This window comes from Apteryx rowi, unplaced genomic scaffold (assembly GCF_003343035.1).
Source record: "Apteryx rowi isolate R43461 unplaced genomic scaffold, aptRow1 scaffold_454, whole genome shotgun sequence".
NCBI classification, from domain to species: domain Eukaryota; kingdom Metazoa; phylum Chordata; class Aves; order Apterygiformes; family Apterygidae; genus Apteryx; species Apteryx rowi.
Genome location: NW_020450710.1, coordinates 377,805 through 398,186, shown reverse-complemented (window position 1 = coordinate 398,186; position 20,382 = coordinate 377,805). Strand labels below are relative to the sequence as shown.

The 20,382-nt window shown below is 38.9% G+C and overlaps 1 protein-coding gene across 3 annotated transcripts in view; it reads right to left on the bottom strand.

Annotated features, from left to right (window-relative positions):
- The window catches only part of GLI3 (GLI family zinc finger 3), a 198,394-nt gene that overhangs the window by 69,848 nt on the left and 108,164 nt on the right, over positions 1 to 20,382 (bottom strand). For all 3 annotated transcript variants that reach the window (XM_026077484.1, XM_026077485.1, XM_026077486.1), the window contains one exon: positions 1,542 to 1,747. In XM_026077484.1, the coding sequence (XP_025933269.1) occupies positions 1,542 to 1,747 (206 nt within the window). The remainder of the gene's footprint in view (positions 1 to 1,541; positions 1,748 to 20,382) is intronic.

Below are 20,382 nucleotides of genomic sequence, written 5' to 3'. Positions count from 1 at the left end.
ATATGCCTACACCTGTGCAAATGAATTGAGCCTTGGGTACCTGACCAAGAACTTATACACAGTAATGTTCTACAGCTGTGTGGTAAGTGGTTTTCTTCCTTCCTTCACTTCTTTATATGTGCAACTGGAGTGTATATTAAGCATAGATAAAATTCTGCAGGAATGTGATTTGAAGTTTATTGAAGGAACACTTGTGAAGTGTTCTATATATTAATTTTTTTAAAAAGCCCATATATACACTTCAAGAGTTTTCCCAATATAACACTATAGCTATATCACGTTTATTTCATATCAAAACATTCCTTGAGTCAAAATGTGCATTTCTGACCAAATTGTTCCTTCCAGATATTTCTCACACTTTTTAAAAAACATTTTGGCTAAAATAAAAAGATGGAATTACCTACGATTCATACAACATCCAGAGTGCTGACAGGAAAGCCCTATGTGCATGCCATATACCTTGACTGACAATAGTTCATTAAAATTTATTCTCATAAGAATATGTGCCCATAACTAATGGATTAACTGTAAAGGTATATGTTCTTATAAGTGAGGATTAATTAGTTATCCGTTTGGATAGGGTGTACTGTTCATTTTTCAAATTCAGCTAAAGGCAGTTTGCCTCTGTTTTTTAAGTTTCTGCATACATTAGGAAGATCTTTCCCGTAGTTAAAATAATAGTTTAATTATCTTCTCTACATACTTATTTGCTAATCTGTTATGTTTTAGCTCTCTTCAACAAATACTACAATTTTGAAATGTCAGACCACTGCATTATTGAAAAACCTACCCATTTGCAACTCTATTCATTGCTCACTTAGGCAAAATTCCCACTGAAATGAATAGGAAAYGTGCCAGAGCAACAACAAGAGTTATTGCAGAGGTTAGCTTGTTCTCARATAACCTGGAAAGTAACAGTCATGGTCATACCAAGACCTAAAGTATCAACTTCAAGTACTGCCTGTCATTTAAACTAAAAGGGCTAATCCTGATCACCAGCCACTTCTTTTACATCAGTGTCATTTCATTTGGGCATATGATTGTATGGGGTAAACTGAATAGTTCTACAAAACTTAAACAGAACTATTGACTAAATTTAATGAGTCAGTGGAAGCTTTCAGTAATTCAAAAATACTATTTTAATTAAGAAGTCTTTCCCACGTGAGGAACTCCATAGTACGACACTGATTTACTCTCACAAGGAATCTGGTTTGATTCAGTGCAGATACTGCTCATGTCCTGGAAGATCAGAATCACGCCCAGAGGCAGCTTCACAAACAAAAGATGTTATAAGACATGTGCCACCCTTCCAGCTTAAATTTTGAATGAGGCAAGGCTTTTTTTTCCCCCTAAGTTTCAACATTTGTGAAATGTACAAATGAGCCGTGATAAGCTGATGAAGTATTGAAACATTTATGACATAATGAATATGTCTGACAAACCTGCTGAAGCTGCTTTGAACGAGGGGGAAAAATGTTGACAAGATTAATATAACTTAAGTTGCTACAATGACAGAAAACAGGAAGCCTGTCTTAACCCACCGTCTGTTGGGCTGAGTCCGCGGGCTGCTGAGATCATGGACAGGGATGGGCTGCTGTGCAGTGACCGGATATAGTCCATGTACGGGTTAATGTAGGGGTGAGGAGGGCTGAAGGGAGATTCTGATGTTGCAGCAGGGTTTCTGTGTGGGGAAATTCTAATGAACGGAAGATCTGAGTATGTTGGGCTACTAGATAAGGCAGAAGGCCTGGAAGAAAGAGAAAGAAAAAAAAACAAAAACAGAGAGGTTATCTATATGATTGAGATCACAATCACAGAAGGAAAAATAGTTTAAAGGTAACATACATTCATTTCTCAAAAAATAACAACTGGGTTGCACATGTAATAACTTCCACTAACTTCAACTGCCTGGAGAGAAAATGAATAGGAAATGAGTTCTTTTCTGTACCCATTATAAGCAACATTTCTCTGACCAGTTTTAACATGAGCTTATTTTTGGTTTAAACTTTACACCCCTCAATACCTTTTCCCCATGGAGTTCAGCAGAAAATGACTTTAATTGTGTGAAATATGCACCCCATGCACCACATATTAATTATTGCTGCACTTTGGAGGACATACTGAAATGCTGAATCACAACTTCAAAACTACATGTCTACTGGAAAAAAACTTTGAGAGTTACACTGTGCCCACTCCCTTGATTTGCCAACTTACCCTTCCTGGAAGTGTAAGATTGCACATTTATACAGAAATAATTTCAGAAAACTCAAAGTTTGTAAGCCATTAAGACAGCTGGATCCTTTGGAGCTTTTTTTGTTGATGACCCTTCCCATGAAAGATGCCAAAAACTTGGTGGCAAAGGAACAAAGATTGCCCCATATGTTTGTTTTTAGAGTGGCTCCAGAGACTATCTGATGCCTTCTACAAGACCACAGTACTTCTACAAGACCTACATCACTCTTAAGAAGGGAGAGCTGTGCTGCCTTCTCAGACTACATGTATGAAGCTGTGATGAACCAAGGCTGAAGCTTGAGTTCACAGCTGATAAAGGACAAATAACCTGTCGCAACCCCCCCATCATCACACCCAAACGATATGACAGCGCCTGGGCCCTGTGTGGAAAGCCTTCTAACACAGTAGCCAGGCTCCAAAGGCACTGGAAAGAGTCCAAATTTCATCAGAAGGGGTTGGAGTGCCTGCCCTTGCCAACCTGCTCTTTGGCAAAAGATAATGATTAAGCCTGTCATGCATTTGCTGTAGTCCAACTGGTTGACCTGAACTAAATGCCTTTTTGTCCCTTTTTTTCCAATTAATTTACCGTATATACAGCACAGACACAGGCAGCAGCTGTGAGAGCAGTGAGGGTAGCCTGTTCCTTTGATGCTGCTGGCTTACAAAGAATAATAAAACAAGAAATATTTTTTTTTCTTTTAACATACGCATACCGCGATCAATGGGGATAGTTGTCGTCACCTAAAAGGCTAACAGAACATAATCTGATGTAAGAGCCAGTTCTGCCCCACTATTGGCTCGGAAACACTAATGTWTGAGTGGGACAAAGATCAAAGTTATGCATTCCTAACAGGACACTAACTTCCCTGGAACAAAATCCATGAAGCCTCATAAAATCTGGGGAATAAAGATTTTTCCTGTTATGCTTTTCTCCTTCTATTCCCCTCCCTTCCTTATTTGGCTTTAGTGTCTTTCTTGCTCTCATAAGGCTTTCTGCAAGGTAAGCCTGTTTAGCCTTACACATATGAAAATACCTCCTAGCTCCAGAGTTTGTTACACAACTACACAACTGTTTACACATTTGTAAATGTGTGTTAACAACAGATGCCGGCAACAAAATCATTTCTTTGGCACCCAAGCAAATTATCCACAAGAAACCTAGCCAGTCACCAATAAGCATTCAGTGTGTTTAAAATGCACTTAGAACCAGAAATCAGAAGTGGTTTTACATCACTGTGCAAAACAGGCATCTGCTTTCCTCAAAGCACCTTTACTCTGCATGTTTTTGAAGCATCTTTGTTTTCAGCTGAAACAAAGTTTTATTCCTCTTGGTACTGTAAAACCTGAACAGCCATAAGGAATTAACTAGTCCTGTGGTTCCTTGTCAGACCAAGTGTGGAATGCAGAACCCTGAAAGCTCGTGGTGATGTAAGAAGCAAAAATACCACAGCTGAATATCACATTACAGGGTAAATTTCCTATTCCCATAGTGAGGAGAACATAGTAGTTTGATTGGTTAGATTGAGAAAATTCAATACACCAGTAATGAAGAAACTAAGTTTGGAAGCTCACAACGTCATTTTACAAACTATTTTTTCTAATGTGATCTCAACTCAAAAACAGTTAGAAACCCAAACAGAATGTGGGCAAGAGCCCTGACATTATCTGGTGCATATCGAACAGAAAACTCTTCAACAGATTTTGCAAGAAGGCTGAAAGTCTACATTATTCTCAATGATTCACTCTCCAACTGGCCAACAGCCAAATGCAGCAGCAGGAACAAGATTAAGAGCCAGGCTGTCGGCTTCTCCCTCCAGATCCAATGGGAGCCATTCAAGGACACTGGGACTCAACTGCTTCTCCTCCTCCTCAGTCTTGCTTCGTCCTCTCTCTCCACTCCTCTGAGTTCCTCACAGTTTTCTGAGGACAGTAAAGAAAAAAACGCCAATCTGGGTAACATCAATCAACAGCAGGTATATAAGCAGTATTATCTGAGGCAGAAATAAGAAGTCATCAGATTCCATATAAAATTCCCAGCTCTGCACTCTGACATCTGCTAATCTCTCCAATGTCTGATTTAACATGCTGCTAACTTCTTACTCACTTCCAGCTTGCACTTCTCTCATTCCTCTGTGTTTCTGGACCCTCCTTTCACAGCAGTCCCATTTTCCCTCCTTCCTTCATCTGCTCTCAGCTCCCACTGTCTGAGCACTCCCGATTTATTCCAATAAATGTCACATATTCTTCCCTTCCTTCCCTTCCATGATAAACTTCACTAAGAACATCTTTAGAATGTATTGTTTTGTATTTGCATTTGTTTAACTCCCTTCTTCGAACTAAAAAATGACCTTTAGAAAGGGCACAGCCAAACACACTTATTATTAACTGTTGCTTTCCAGCACTGCATCTAATCTTATATTGCAACCATGGTGTGCTTTGTGTACCAATAAAGAATGACTTTTGTCCTTCATAAATAACAGACAAATAATAAAGACCAGGATCAGCTCTGCAGACACTTATTCAGTGACAATCTTCAGACCACTAGAAATGGGTGGCAATCCCCACCATAATTTTGACCTCACATGTACTAAATCACTAGCCTCGGCGCATGGTGCTCTGTGTTGGGTCTGAGGCTACTTCACGGGACACAATGAGACTTCAGCAGAAAAAAAGGCAGGTATATTTTCAGTGATACTGCTTGAAACTTTATGCCTCATTTGTAAACTCGGGACCAGTTATTTTCAGCCTTGCCTTTCTTTGCCATGTGAGTGTGGAACTTGTTCTGCATCATCTCCTGTACAGAGGAGTTTTCCTTAGAAAAGTGTCCAGCTCATCATCTACTGGAGACTTTTGAGGAGAAATGTGAAGATTTCATAAAGATTTTCATAAACTGGTAACATCTTTATGCCTAATCATCTCTTGGCAGCATCAAATCTCTGTTTCCCCGTAGCAGTCATCACTGTAGCATTTGGGCCATGACCCAGTGAAGTTCTTCTGCAAGTGCTTAATATCTCACACATGTGGTAATTCTATTCCTGTTCAACAACATACTTAAAGTGCTATGGTTTACTTCAAAGAGGGAGGTGAGCAGATGCAAGTTCTTTTCTGAATCAGGACCTCTGTGTCTACCCCCAGAGATCCTGGCAACTCAAATTTAATACACAGCCTATTATACTTTCAATAGCTCTTTGAAGTTGGACATTTCCAGGTTTGGCGTAAAAACAATCATAAGGCTGTGTTTTATCACTGCAACTTTTATAATGGCACTTTAAGCTGATTTTACTATTCTTTTCAGTAACCCTGATTACATCTACACCTCTGATGTAAAAGAAAAGCTGCAGAGAACAGGGCTGTGAAGGTGCCTTCTCCCTCCTCTGGGAACAATCTGTAGACTGGTCCTTGGGAAACAGAAGTTTTCTAAATAACTGCTAAAGACATACAAAGTCAATACTACAGCAGTATTGTTCTTCCACAATGGAAGCACAGAGCCCACCATGTGCTCTCCTTTCTGTCCAGACTCCCTTCCTTGTCATCATTAAGGTGACAAAATACTGTAAATGACAACTTCCATACCTAACGCAGGACTTGCTACTACCTACCTCATCCCCAGTCTGCCAACTTCTCCCCCTCCAGATTCTGACACTCTGGAGAGTCTCAACTATTCAGCAGGAGAATGGCACACATATGCCAAGACAGTGAGATCAGTGTAAGGGCAAGCAAGTGCATTTTTGCCTATTAGTCATGACATTTTGCTTGATGAACGTTACAGAGATGCCTAAACACAGTCTTCAAAATTTACGTAGTCACATCAGTTCAGCAGCTGCAAATTCAATCATGGAAAATCAAAATGTGGAAAGCTGCTGTCAAAGACTTTGTTTTAGCTACTGCTGAACTACAGATGAGCTATATATAAGATTTCACTTATTATTGCTGAAAATGGTGTGTCACTTAGGTCTATTGCTTACTGCTGCAATGGATGAACTCTTCATAAGGACAAGAATGTCCAAAACAAGGCAAAGTAATGAACCAGGTCCAGGGGCTCCAGTCAGGAGCAAAAGGCAATGGGGCCAGAGACAGGACTGGAGAAAACACTGCAACATGGGTCCAAAGTCCATCCAGGAGACAGCACCAAAGACAGAACTGCAGACAACCTACAACATAGGTCTGATGGGTCCATCTAGGGGAGCAGCTATCTACTGCATAGGTCCATCACAGGACCCATCTAGGACCCATCCCACCTAGGAGGCAGGGCCAGAGACAGGTACACCTACAATATAGCTTAGACCAGGACTGAAGGCCTAGGCCTGAGCTTAAGTGGGTGTCCTGGGCAGAGGATGTGGGTGGAGGTCCCAGGTGAGGTTGGTCAGGGCAAATAAGGCCTGTTTCTGCCTCTCTTGCAACTGTGAAAAGTACAGTGGGCCCAGAGATATAATGCTACCTCCATCCTTGTCAGAGAGAGCTCCTGCAACAGTAGTGTTCTCTAAATTTAAAGCCAATTTAAAGCCACTCAGGACAGCTGCAAAGATCTGTGTCACAGGAAAATCTGGATCAAAATTCTGAGGTTGGTTTGGTGTTGGAGAAGTGAGCTGTCATAAATGGCTTCCAAATTGCTATAAGCTGTTCTTAGACAAAAAACTTTTTTAAGCACAACCTATCTTTAAAAGAAAATCATGGTGATTTAAGCATTTCCTGATTTTAGAGGAAACTATAACTCCAGGACTGGAAATTTTAATGCCAAGTTTTGTCGTGATAAATTTTTAAATGGCTCTTTAATGAATCTGTTGAAAAATACATTTATATTGAAAACAGCAAGTGATCCTTAACTATAACATTGTAAATATGACACTGAGCTGAGGTTACAGATGGAACAATAATCTGTCTCGCAGAACAAAGCTTGTCAACGAAGTGGGATGAAAAATTGTAACATAACCTAATTTATTATTGCCTTTTCATCCATCTTGGTATATTATGAAAGTGTCAAAGTTCAAACCTCGATATTTAATCATTTAACAGTACGTTATTCAATGCTGGAGCAAGCATTGATGGCATAACTCTCATACCAACGATATCCATGCTGTTCCTCTGGTATCTGTTCAATTCAGTGCCGCCTGGAAAATTGAAAAATGTTAAACTCACTAAACTGCCTACGATTTTTTTTCTGGAGTAATCTTCTGATGGCTACCCCAAAAACATTGGTGCTTTTATTTCTAGTAGATCCTGGAGGATGAAATAACAATAAGTACTTTCTTGTTACTTAGATAGTCCTATTCTAAAGCACACAGCTGAATTCCTTTTGTAATATCTCCCACGTTAAATGACTGTTTGCTTAATACTACAGTTGTGTGTACAGATTGACCCTTCGGCACAAGCAGTCATTAACTGGCTGACAAAGGTTTTCTTATTAAGAAAACTCAATTCTAAGAAAGTAGGGCCTGATCGTGAAAATACAAGAGATAACAATTCTAATAGCTGTGATTAGCCAAAATGATCAAATTATTCCTCAGAGTTACAAGCACGTACACAGTTGTAGGTGTTTGATACAACAGGCTTAGGCAGCTTTTTATATACCTGAACAATACAAGAAAATAACAAGCCAAATAATCATTCTGCTTCTCAAAACCTTTAGCAGCTATTGTAGGGCTCAGCCCTATATAAGCTGGAATCAATGGCAAATTTTCCATTGACTTAATTGATAAAGTCTTTAAGTGATCATGGATAAGATCTTCATAAGCACAAAATGCTGAGCTAATTCTAGCCTCCTGAGAGCCACCTGTAAAACTTCCACTCATTTCAATACAACAAGAATTAGGCCAGCACTGACTGTTTTTCAAATGGCATCCCACAGCTGTCAGCTCCTTCTCTCTTTGCACATCTAGTTGAATTTGTAAACAATCAAAACCATAAATATATGAGAAATCTATAATAAGAATACCTTTCCATAATTAAACTTTTTAAGAAATCATGTGCTAAAATAAGCAGTCCATTCCCTTAATTAAAATTTTTCATTAAAAAAATCACTGACTGCTTCAAAGCTGCTGTACTGCATTTTTGGAATCAGGAAAACTAAGCAAATGATTTATAATGCTTTAAGAATTACAATTAATTGAATACATGGAAATGTCAGAGCACTTTTCATGGGAAAGAGCTCCAAGCGCTACAAAAAGGTAAGCATTGTTATCTATATTTTCCTAATGGGGGAAATGAAGAAGAGGGAAAACACGGTAAGTCATGTAAGTACTAATAGGAGAAAGAACTTTGATTTTCTGTAGCCCTTTCCATGCTCTAACAATTAGTCAGTATTTTGCTTGCTTTTCCTCCAAAATTCATCCTGGAACCGTAGTCAATATAGGAAAGCAATTCAATGGCTTCAACCCAAGACAAAGTCATAGAATCATATTTTGTAGCTACCTTCCATACAGTGGGTATATGTACATAAAAGAATGGGTCAGGGAATATGGAATTTAGATATAAAAGGAAGTAGATCAGGATTTAAGGTACGCAAGCTCTATTTTGGGTTCCATCACTTATCTGCTGTGCAACCTTGGACAAGTCTGTTGACTTCCTCTTCTGCTGTTTCCCCATCTGTAAAACTGTGGTAAAGCATTTAGAAAGTGCTGGGTATCTACAATGGAAAAGTCAAACTAAGAGATACTATGTTATTAATATTTTCTTGTTGAGACAGGGATGATGCCTTACACAACATGTGCAGTTCTGGAATGCAAATTCATAAAATATACAAACAAGCTCACTTTGGGTTAGAGTAAGGTGATTCTCCCTCATAAAGTTAGAATGTACCGTTGAAGAGAAAAAGATACAAGTGACTGTACAAGGGATGTTCATGCTGCTGGAAATTACACCAGATGATTTGCTGATGACCCACAGCAAAAGAGTATTACTCTGGTTCACCTTTCCTTCTTTGGGAAGTGTTAACATCATGTAGTTACAGTTAAAAATTGGTTACATTAATCAATGCACCAAATTCTTAATCAGTGACTCTATTCCTATTTTTCAACTGATGAACTGCCTGAAAACAGATCCAACTTCCTACATTCTTTCTCTGCTGCTCCATAAAAATAGCCCAACCACAAGTTTGTTGATTCATTTGAGAAGAGGTTACACTGTAATAAACAGTGAATATTCATTCCATTGTTTAATATTTTGGGGGCACCGGGTCAGCTGTAACACTGGTGAATTTCATCCCAAAGTAACACCTCTGTTCTGTATTGACTGCAGTAGGCAACTGCTGCTTCAGATGCCACTGAGTCAAAGTATAGTCATTTCTTGATTACACAAGTCTTGATCAAAGTCTTGTGTAATGTGCTCCTTAAATGTATCAAGATAAAGTTTTGATGGATTTTTTTTCTGTTTTGCAAAACACATAGAAAACGATGTATCATCTCTCAATATTTCTCCAAATCAAGATTAGGCTTCTTATTTTCACCCTCCCATAATGGTAACCTCTCCGTAACAACCTGCCTCTCCTTTTTTTGTTCCTTACATTCTGCCAACAGCTTGTCATCTACCTCCCAACACATCTCTGAAACACTTTCCAGCTGGCTTTTCCTTATGGGATGTTCCAGCCTGATAGGCCCTTCAGATCATTGCCTCTTCTTCCTTCAAATCCTTCTCAGCAACGCTGAAAAGAAACTGGCAACTAGGRGAAGGACTATATGGATTTACCTGGCAATTTCTTTGCTTGTACGAATAAAGAGTGCAAACATACAGAAGTGTGACTGATTGTAACTACTCCCTTCAAATGCCACTTGCCTTCTAGGCTTCTAACAGACATCCTCTAGCAAATTTTGAAGTGGCTGTGAAGTTTTTACTGCCCCCAGTTACCTAGCTGATGTCCCTCCCAGAAATGACTGCCCCCCTATAGCATAGGCAGCATGTCTCTGCCTCTAACCACTTTGGTGCAAATTCTGAGCACCCAATTTGGGTGAGCTAGAGCAGAGTTATCAGGCTGCAAATAGGGCAAAAGCACACATTCTGACCCTGCTGAGAGACAAGAGATAATCTTCAGAGAATGGGTGAGGAAAACAACGGGGGCTGGTAACACCTAAAATCGTCACAGTAAGATTCACCAGCGTTCGTTTGCCAAAGCAGTTTGATGTGAGCTCTTCCTGGAAGAGCTCCTTATATTTGCACAGCACTCAACAGAGCTCTGATCCTGCACAGAGCTGTTAGACATTACAGTAATGTAAACAATAAAAAGTAATGCTATAACAGGACATGTTGTGATTTCCATTGGTTGTTTTTGGTAGAGCCTTACTTCACTCAGTTCACACTGACTTCCGTGAACTGCAGATAGATCCTATACCTACATAGCATATCCCAATATCAGTGCTGGTAAATTTTTCTTCCTCTCTCTTCATCTGCTTCCAAGCCAATTGACTTGTTGTCATTAATATATCAAGGATAATGCATCAATGTTATATTTGATGCACAGCTCTTAATCACAAGTATAAAATATACTCATGCTAGAAGCAAATGTTGAATAAGCTCAGGGAAAGTGTTGCTACACTTTAGAGGAGAGAATGTCATGGACTCCCATATACCATTCCATCTTTAAACTATGTTGTTGCACAAAATGCAGCAGGAAAATCGAAAAGGTCTACAGCATACTAATTATCTGTTGTTATTAATAAAAGATTGGACAATGAAATTACTAGTCGCAATCCTACAGCAAACTTCTGTGCTCTACAATCCTCTTTCAATGCTCTAGAGGTGGTCCCATTTGCTATTCAAATTTTAGCCTTCTCTTGGTTACAGGCAGGGCCTGCCATCTCTTGAAGTGTTTAACCACAGAGGCACCATCATATGAATATGTGGACATACATAAATCCTGTCTGCATTCTGTTACCCCTTTCTTCCTTCCCTTTCCCCTTCCTCTCCTCCCCCAAAAGAGCATGTCAAAGGAGTGTCACCAGCTTTCTCACACTTAATGCTGTTAAGTTAGCTAATTGAATAAACATTTGTTTAACATTTGCTCCTATTTCACTAATGCACTGTGAGAATGAAAAGAATTTTATTCCCCTTCTCCCCCATCCTCCCCCTTCCTCAGGAGTGCCACTAGCTGTTATCGCAGTGACTAATGTGCTGTATGTGGCCATTATAGTCTTCAACTCTGAAATTACACCCAGGATGAACGATAGGCTCTGCCTGTATGCTGATTGGACTTGGATGATGATTGATTAGAAGAAAGTCGGACTACGTAGCCATGCAAAAAGAACTGCACTAAGCCACAAGCTTAAACACTAAAGAGCATTTCACCAGTGGCTTCAGAGCTATTAGATGTTTTCATATTAACAACATTTCTCACAGCCAGGTTTGTGCATTTTATCTTTATTCTTTCAAATCCTGAAATTGCTTGGATAAGAGGGTTTTATATATATATTTATACACATTTCTAAGAGTAGCCTGAACTTTTAGGGGAAATTGAAGAGGCTTTGTGTCAAATACAGCTAAATCCAGCCTTTCTATATCAAACCCCTGCTAGAAAATTACTGTGTAGATGATAAGGCTGAAAGATATAATAAAAAGTGACTCTACTCAATTTACACTGCAATATTGGTATGACTGAATATTTTTCATTCAGGTGACTGATAAAATCACTAAACTGTATTGCAGATAAATAAAGGAGGCTTCTGTCAAGAATAAACACCATTAATCATGAAGTCTCACCCTTTGAGTGGCTCTGCTATGCAACTGCACAAATGCACCGTCACAAGTGGCATGTGACCCAGTACCTGCTTTCTTTACCCTGTCTTCTTAGGAAACCTTTATTTTTCTAGTATATTTACAAGTAAGTCCTATAATATCTTTCCCATTCAAATTTACAGGCAATTGCATCTGAAATCTAAATTTCAGTGATTAGATGTTCAACTAAAATTTGACCCTGTAGAACAAACTGAACCAAGGCAGACCATGGCTGCATTGGTGCAAATCCAGTGTTACAGCAGAAGTCTGTATTTAAACTGGTAAGATGGGATCTTTGTGCCTACAAAGCTCAATCAAGTAAGAATTTTATCTGCTCCCGAAACCCTTTATTCCCCTTTTCCCCCCAAATCACATTTTCTGATAGGTTTATTTACTTAGAATCACTATTTCAAAACAGATGCTGGGAATCTTTTTGAACATACAAATACGAAATTTCTCAGTATCGCGTATCTACCTCAAACAGAATTGATGGGTTTTCTTTCAAACAGTGATTTTTATGCTAAAACTGGACATGTGTTTAAAGACACTGACTGTTATCTGGCAAAAGCACAGTCATATGAAAAGAAAACCAGACAATTTAGGTAACCTTTTTGTAGCCTGTTTTGGAGCAAGTGATGATTCAATAGTGGCCAGGTTATTAAGCTGGAATGAAGCAGTGCCCTACACACTAATGAGGTTAAAAAATGTAGTTAGGACTTCATGTTAAAGGCACTTAGCAAGCAGTTTGCTTGGCAAAGACCAACTGTGTGTTGGAGCAGAGGACTAATCACACAGGCAGGAATCAAATCGACTGGAAGAATTAGGAGACTTGCGGCCCCGAGGAATGTAATTCATGCAGAAAAGCAGTTGTCAGAGTGAGGCCAGGGAACTGTGTGGGAAGAAAGCAAAATAAACAGCTCAACAAAGAAAACAAAGACGCTCAAATAGTGGCTTTTCTAATGGCTGAGTACACTGAAACTTCAGTGGGTGCATATGACAAACACCTCATCAGAGAAGACCTCTACACAAGCAAACACACCCGTGAATGGTGCACTGGTTCAAAAACACTCAGAAAATGTCTGAAGGTATTTAAAAAATAACCTTGAAGTTGTTATGCACAAAAGAGAAAGTGCACATATATATACACGTATGCATGAGTGGGAGAAGAAGAAAAACATCCAAATGGTACAAAGCTAAGAAGAGAGTTAAAATAATTTCTGCAATTACTTCTGGTTTATCTTTTTACTATTCTCAGATCAGAACAGCATGCAGCCTGCAGGCAAACAACCACTCCCACTGATGGGCACCAATACCCGCTCAGGAAGAACTGGGCTTTGCTAATTAGGATCCACTCCTGCAGTGTGAGGACCAGATTACTGTATCCACCAGGGAGATCACCTGACCAGAAAGAGGAGGTTGACTCTGGTCCTAAATCTCAACAAACCTCATGTTATATTCATGCCAAGTTTTTCTTGTGATAGGTATGATGGGTGACAGTAAAATGAAACTTTGAAATCAGCTGATATATGAATTTCACAAATATTGTTTTCTTAAAAAACAGTATTTTCAACTAATGGGCTATTGCCCCCCCTAATTTAATGTATTGAAATTTTTAGAGAACTAGGCTTCTCCAGTACTTAATAGTATCTCTCTCCTCATTTAATTCTTTTGATCATTTTTATAAGCCTTCTCTACCCAGCACTTGAGAATGTTATGCTTACTATTGTTTCAGCAAATTCGAGCTTCTCTTCTTCCCTTAACTCCTTCCACTAAGGAGTAAGTAAAGAAGGCATTCTTTATCCTAGCAAAGTACCTGAAAAGCCTCTCATGTTACCTGAAATGAACACTCTCTTCAATGTCTGTTTTGTGATGCCAAGAAACATTCTTTTTCCAAATTCAAAAATGAAACAAAACCAACCCCTCACATTTCATTTCAAACATCTACTGCAAGTCACATCCACAATATTATGGAACAGAGATTTGAGGGACGAGAAAGGGAAAGAGAGAAAGCTTTTGTTTCAATTCTAATTTTATATGCTAAAATAAGATCTTGAACTGTTTAAAAAAAAAGCAAGCTGGCAATAACAAAAGACAAATTCAGTTACTGAATACCTGAATACTGAATACTTAAGTAGCACTTGCTACTTAAATTTGGTTGTGAAGGGAACATTTGACTAAAATTCTAACTTTAAAGGACTATAATCCTGACAGAAACGGCAATGTGAAGGTTCAGCATTAATCACTTCTGCTGAATTATGGCTGGATTTGCTTCTCATCTCTATACTAATATTAGCAGACAGCCCAAAATTGATATTCACAAGAATTAGTGACTATTACTGAACAGAGAAAGTCCCAGCTAGAATTTCTCACCTAAAAGTACTACCTGCAGTAAAAAATGTATACAGATGTACAGAAATTTATGTCTGTATAAAATAAATAGGCTATTTGCCGAACCCCCACCACCACCACCACCTGGACCAATCCATGAATGTCAATTTTGGGAAGAAAAGCCAGTTTGAGGGTGGCTCTTATTAATACAACTCAGTGACTGTACCATGTGTATAGTATATATATGCTGTACCTAGGACTGCCATTCAAGAACTGGCCCTATGAAAACACAACTGTTTCCAGGCAATCCATAAGCACAGCTTATTGGGAAACTGGAGGACAACATTCTCCCATCCCCCAAGCACCACTGCAAATAGCAGGCAAGGAAAAAATTAGCATCAACAGCCATTAGAGTGGCAGGATTCTCAACTATAGTAAGCACAACTTATATTAAAGGTGAATGCTGTTAAATGCAAGCTAGGAGGGGGAAAGGAGATATTTTTGCTGATAGTCACTTCCTGTATTTTCTCTGCCAGTATCAAAGGCCCTGTTGTGGGGGGCTGGCCAACTGGAGTGCAACCAAATCAGAGCAGGAAAACACTAAGTTCTTATGTTAGGCTAAGAATTTTTTTCTCACACAGGCCAGTCTCCTTATTTGATCTTGCAGGCATTGAAAACCATTGTGATACTACATAATCTGCACTACAAGTCAGTTCTCAATACCTTTGAATATATAATGACTGGAACACCACAGCCTTCGGAAGAAACAAGTGACAAAGACTTCACACTAAGTTCTTGCTTTATTTGTTCACAAAACTGGAGTTAAGTAAGCCTTCCTTGGGCAAAGTTGTGCCTTTCAACAAGTATATCTCCAGAACCAGAAATGGGCTGGGAAGACTATTTCTAATGTTACAGGGGAAAGTATGTGAAAAAACAAGCATTAAGTGCAACACAAACGAATGTTCTGGCTACATATTTTTAGAGAAGTATGAAATACAATTTTGAAGTCTTTGAATTAAAAGCACTGTTTAAATACTGGAATTATTATTAGTTCTCTAAACAGAACAGGTAACTATGGGTACAGATGAAAACCTCAAAGGGAACAGACTGGCCAGCAAGAAACACAGCAGCGACAGCAGGACGGCCTATACATTTGCTAACCATCTCTGCTATTCATTTTTATCTAATGGCATGAGTATAAACGTAATTCCTAAAAAAGGTGTCAAAATGGAAGTCTGATGTCCATGGAATGAGTACAGCAAAACAAGACAGAGGTGAGCCACACAAGCTTTCTTGGTATTGTCTTGATGATGTACATTGACAGTGATCTTCCACAGTGAAGCAGAGAACATCTGATTGCCCATGGTCATTCGGTTCCTGCCCTCCCCGCCAAAACTGTCTAGAATGTTGTTAAATGGGGCTATTTGTGTTGGTAGCCTCTATAAACTGGACTAGACTATCAATCTTCTCTTACACAGGCCACTGAAAAAGCCATGATAAATCTAGGCTGAATTTCAACAGGAGATACAGCAGTGAAAGATGTATATCTTTAAAGATATAGCCACTTAAATCTGATATGTTTAGAAATTCTCCCTCATGTGAAATACTCCCTAATTTTCTGTTGATCCTTTACACCAAGAGTCACAGTACCTCATAAATAATGCTTTCAGGAAGAAGATAGGTCAGTTCCTTCAGAAGCTTTGTATACTTCACTCATGGGCTTCAGGATGTTCTGCCTGTGCGTCTAACCTGTGTGGGGTCTCCGGAAGCTTACCAATACCTGTGAAAAACCTTATAAAATTTATTATAAATGTAGTAATAATGAATCTGTAGGATCAGACTTACAGATTCAATGCTGGAAGGGACTAAGAAACATAGTCTTGCCTGGTTGTTAATAGGAACCTCACAGTGCCTAGCTTCAATGAAAAGTATATTCTAAAATAGGGTCTTAAATCCTTTTTTGGACATATAAAGCATCTCGAGAGCAAAAATCAAACAGCATAATATTTTTCTTTAAATCATTTCCTCTATGAATCAATATCATCAGTTACAAATGTAGGCCCAATCTACCCTGAGGCACATGAATAAAACGCCCACCAAGCACTTTCCTTAGGGTGGAATAAGGACATTTTTTTCTAGCGTGATATAATACAGAATATGCAAGGGAGAGCTAGGTAGTCTCCCACATCTCAGAAGTACAGCTGACAATAGCTCCAGAGCCTGTTCTCCACTACATATATGCACACAAATACATATATATCCACATATATATACATAATACACACACACACACATATATATATAAATAGTTGGTTGTGTGAGGGAGAACAAAAAGAACAACAAGATGCTATGTACACTTTTGTTTTGTCTTCTTTGGGAAAAAGTCAGAACTAAATTCAGTCTATACTCCAAAATTATAGGACATGATGCCTTTGTTGGGTGAGGAGAGAGTTTAAGTAGGGGAAAGATTCTGCGAGAATATGATGAAGATGCTCTCTGCTCCTACACTACAGATGTACTCATTGCTTGCATTTCTCCCACTTTATACCTACTCTCACTCGAGGGAGAACTTGCAATTCACAACACAGAAATCTCACCAGTACACTTAAATGAAAGAAAGGAAGAAAGAGAAAGAAAGAATGCTAAGACTGTAACATTTCAGTTCTCTTTGAAGCAAGATTTAACATGAGTGGAAGAAYTGTACTGAAAAAAAAAGGAGTCTGTCACAGTCCAGTACCTCACAGGTCACTGCAACAAGTTTGACAGCAGCCTCTATAGAGTTGGCTTGCTTCTGGTTCACTGCACGTGAATACCACAGTCAATATCTGCTCACTCAACTAATACTGCTGACTACAGCACAAAGAACACAGGAATTTTGTCCAAGAAACCACAAGCTCAGAGCATCTGAATGTGCACTATATTTAGAGCTTGCATTCTTTGCAGCTGATAACAGAATGAGATAATAGATAATTCAAAGAGCAAAACTACAGCATTGTAGTTATTCTACATATTTTTTGGTTGTATATTACATTACATAATGATCCACCAGTGAAAATATGCTCAATGTTTTCATGTATGAATTATTTTTTTCTACTTGTTTCATTCATGTTTTCTCTCTAATTTTTGACCTTTTACAGACACTGGATAGATTCTTCCATCAGTTATAACCATACAGATCTAGAATAACTCAGTCCAAGTCCATGATAAATGCAGGCAAAGATATCCATCCTATTATACAAAGAGGATGCACGCACATGCACACAGACAGACGAATATGCACGCTCACACATAAACATCCGCACACAGGGAGCATGCCAAATGCTCARAGTTATTCCTAGTTATTCCTCATGTCTGCAGAAAAATGTTATACGTGAGAAAGCGTCCTCAGGCAGGACTTTGGTTGCCATTCATTTTGATTCCATCATCTCTTAATTCACATTGGTTTCAAAGTCTGCCTTAGGGAACCACTTCTCACTGGCAGCCTGAGAATTCATCCAAGTACTTTTAACTGCCCAGATGGGGTAAAGCAGCTAAGTGGCAGTGTTGCCCAGTGGTAATACCTTAATGCTGCTAAACCTAAAAGCTGTTTCTCGTCAACAACATAATCCATACAAACCACTTAATTAATTTATTTGGATTTAGGCCCCACCAGAAGAATCGGTGCCAACCTGTCTCTCAGGTCTAGTTCAGACACTGGATTTCCTTTAGGACCAGCAGAGGAGCACTCCCAATGACCACTGAAGGCTTTCCCCTCTCTTGCCTTCTTTTGCGTCACCTCTGGAAGCTGTCCTGCAAGTTGTTGTTTTTACCAAGTGACTACGTCATGAGTGGTGGCCAGCGAGCAGCTCGCTGACGAAAGCATACCTCTCTCAAAGGCTGCGGACTGTTGCTTCTTGAGCATTTTCAGTTCACTGTGTGACAGGAAGCAAGAGGAAATGAACCCCACTTGTGCATACAGCTTAGCAGGGCTTCCATGAGGCCACGAGACAGCCTCTAGGAACTTGTTATGACTCCGGGAAAAAGTGCTGAGAAAGAAAAAAATGAGTCCTGTGTTTGCTTTTTCTAGACATCAGAATTTCATAGAAAATTTTGGGGAATATTTCTATAAAAGTATTTTTAACACAAACCAACCATTGCATTTCACAACTTCTAGTTTTCCCATATACATTAAAAACCTCACCCAAATTCTCCTCTTATTTCAACTGATATAACTTCTCCGACCTTTCTGAAATCAATTTAGCTGTATGAGAAGAACAAAGGCCCTCTGTTAATGCAACACTTATCTGCTGCTATTGTTTCTCCTTTATAAATCTGTAGCTCCCTGGCATTACAATTAGCTACTCAAGAGAAAATGATTATGTCACAAAGTATTATCCGCAACAGAAACAGATGAATGATGTGAACCAAATTTAATCTGGTGCAGTTAGAGGCAATTCTGTTGACTTTCATGTAAATGTGCCTGCTTAAAACAGGAATGATTTTTAGCAGTGAATTCTTATTTGATCTAGAATTTATTTCCCAGCATAAATGAACTTTTAAATAAGATACTCTTTTCCCAAAATTGTCTGTTTTTCCTGAGGAGAAAGAGAGCAAATCTGTGAGAAATATGAGTTGAACTGAGTGTGCAGAAACTTTAAACTACAGCTAAACTAAACAAATCAACGTAACTGAACCTATGTAAAACAGCTACATTCAAAAATACTTACTTATTTCAGTTCAGGGGATTTTTTTTTTTCTTGCATCTGTCTCTCAGAATCAAAAATGTAAGAGAAGAACCCATGCCTTTTTTTCTGCAACTCAAGATATGTCATCAAACAGAATAATTTGTTTTTCTGAACTTTCCACAGAGTTTCAGATACTTTTAAAAAACACAGTCTGTTTCTGAACCTGCTTTGCAAGTGTGCTTGCAAAGGAGAATTTATGACCTGAAAGTCTTAAGGTAAATATTACTAAACAAGTAGCTACAGCTAAACAAAACACTGATTCACTATTCTATATGATGCAACACTATATACTGAGTGAGAGATCACAGTTCTAGTCTAGACTCAGGCTTCCTCTTGCCCTGATTTGTGAAAAGCCTTGCACTGAAGAAAAACTACGAAAAAACTTCTGCTGAAGTCTATGTGCGGGCTTCCAGCCTTGCTATTTTACGACTGTGAACTACCATCTGAGCACTGCTCTGTCACCAACAGAGAGGAATGCACGTTACCTACAGAGCACAAAACAGAAATATCCATCGATTAACAAACACTGAATAACTTTAACAAGTCACCACTTCATACCTCCTTCCTTCTCAGATACTTGCTATAAAAATTTCCTAGACTATCAGCATCTGCTCATTATTGATGCTGCACCTTCCCCACTTCCAGGGAAAGCGTTCTTCAGCTGCTGCCCATTTAATATAAGATTTCTCTCTGCTTACAGAAAAGACTTTCATAGATGATTTTGGAAAGCTGTAACTACAGTCATCTTTTAATGTCCCAAGAGCTTCTCAGCCTTTCTTCTTCAATGGCTCCCGGCTAAACCATAAAACCTGCTCCAAGTCCTAAAGTAATGAAAACCAATCCAACTAGTGTTGTTTTTCACACTGGATGGGGCTCTCATCCCCACTGTGAAAGGATCAATGAATGCTCTAACAAGCTGAGGAACTCCTTGCCAAGTCTCTGGCTTAGGGGTACACTGAGGTAAAGCAGTTGGTAAACATTTAGAGGTTAAAACATTGAGATTTTTAAAGAAAATAGGAGCTTATGAATGAAAGTATAAAGGAAAAATGAGAATAGCAATGATGAGACTGGGAAAACCTAAATGTCCTATCAATAGTATGACAAGCACTTCTTAATAATCAAGGATATTTTGTGGGGCCAATGCTTTAATCATCTTGCATTTGGACATCCCCCATCGTACTGAGTGGTCCAAAATCAGAGGCTGATGAAAGCTGGAGTGTCTGGACCTGCCTTCCTTTCTTTTTCACCCATGTGTAACAGATGTCTGTATAAATCAGATATGAAATAACATATCCAAGAATCTGACTCTCTTTTTACGAACTTGAACCTGACTCTGCAAACAGAACACATGCTTTGCTTTAGTACTGGTGCATTCACAGAATTCAAAATATCTGTTCAT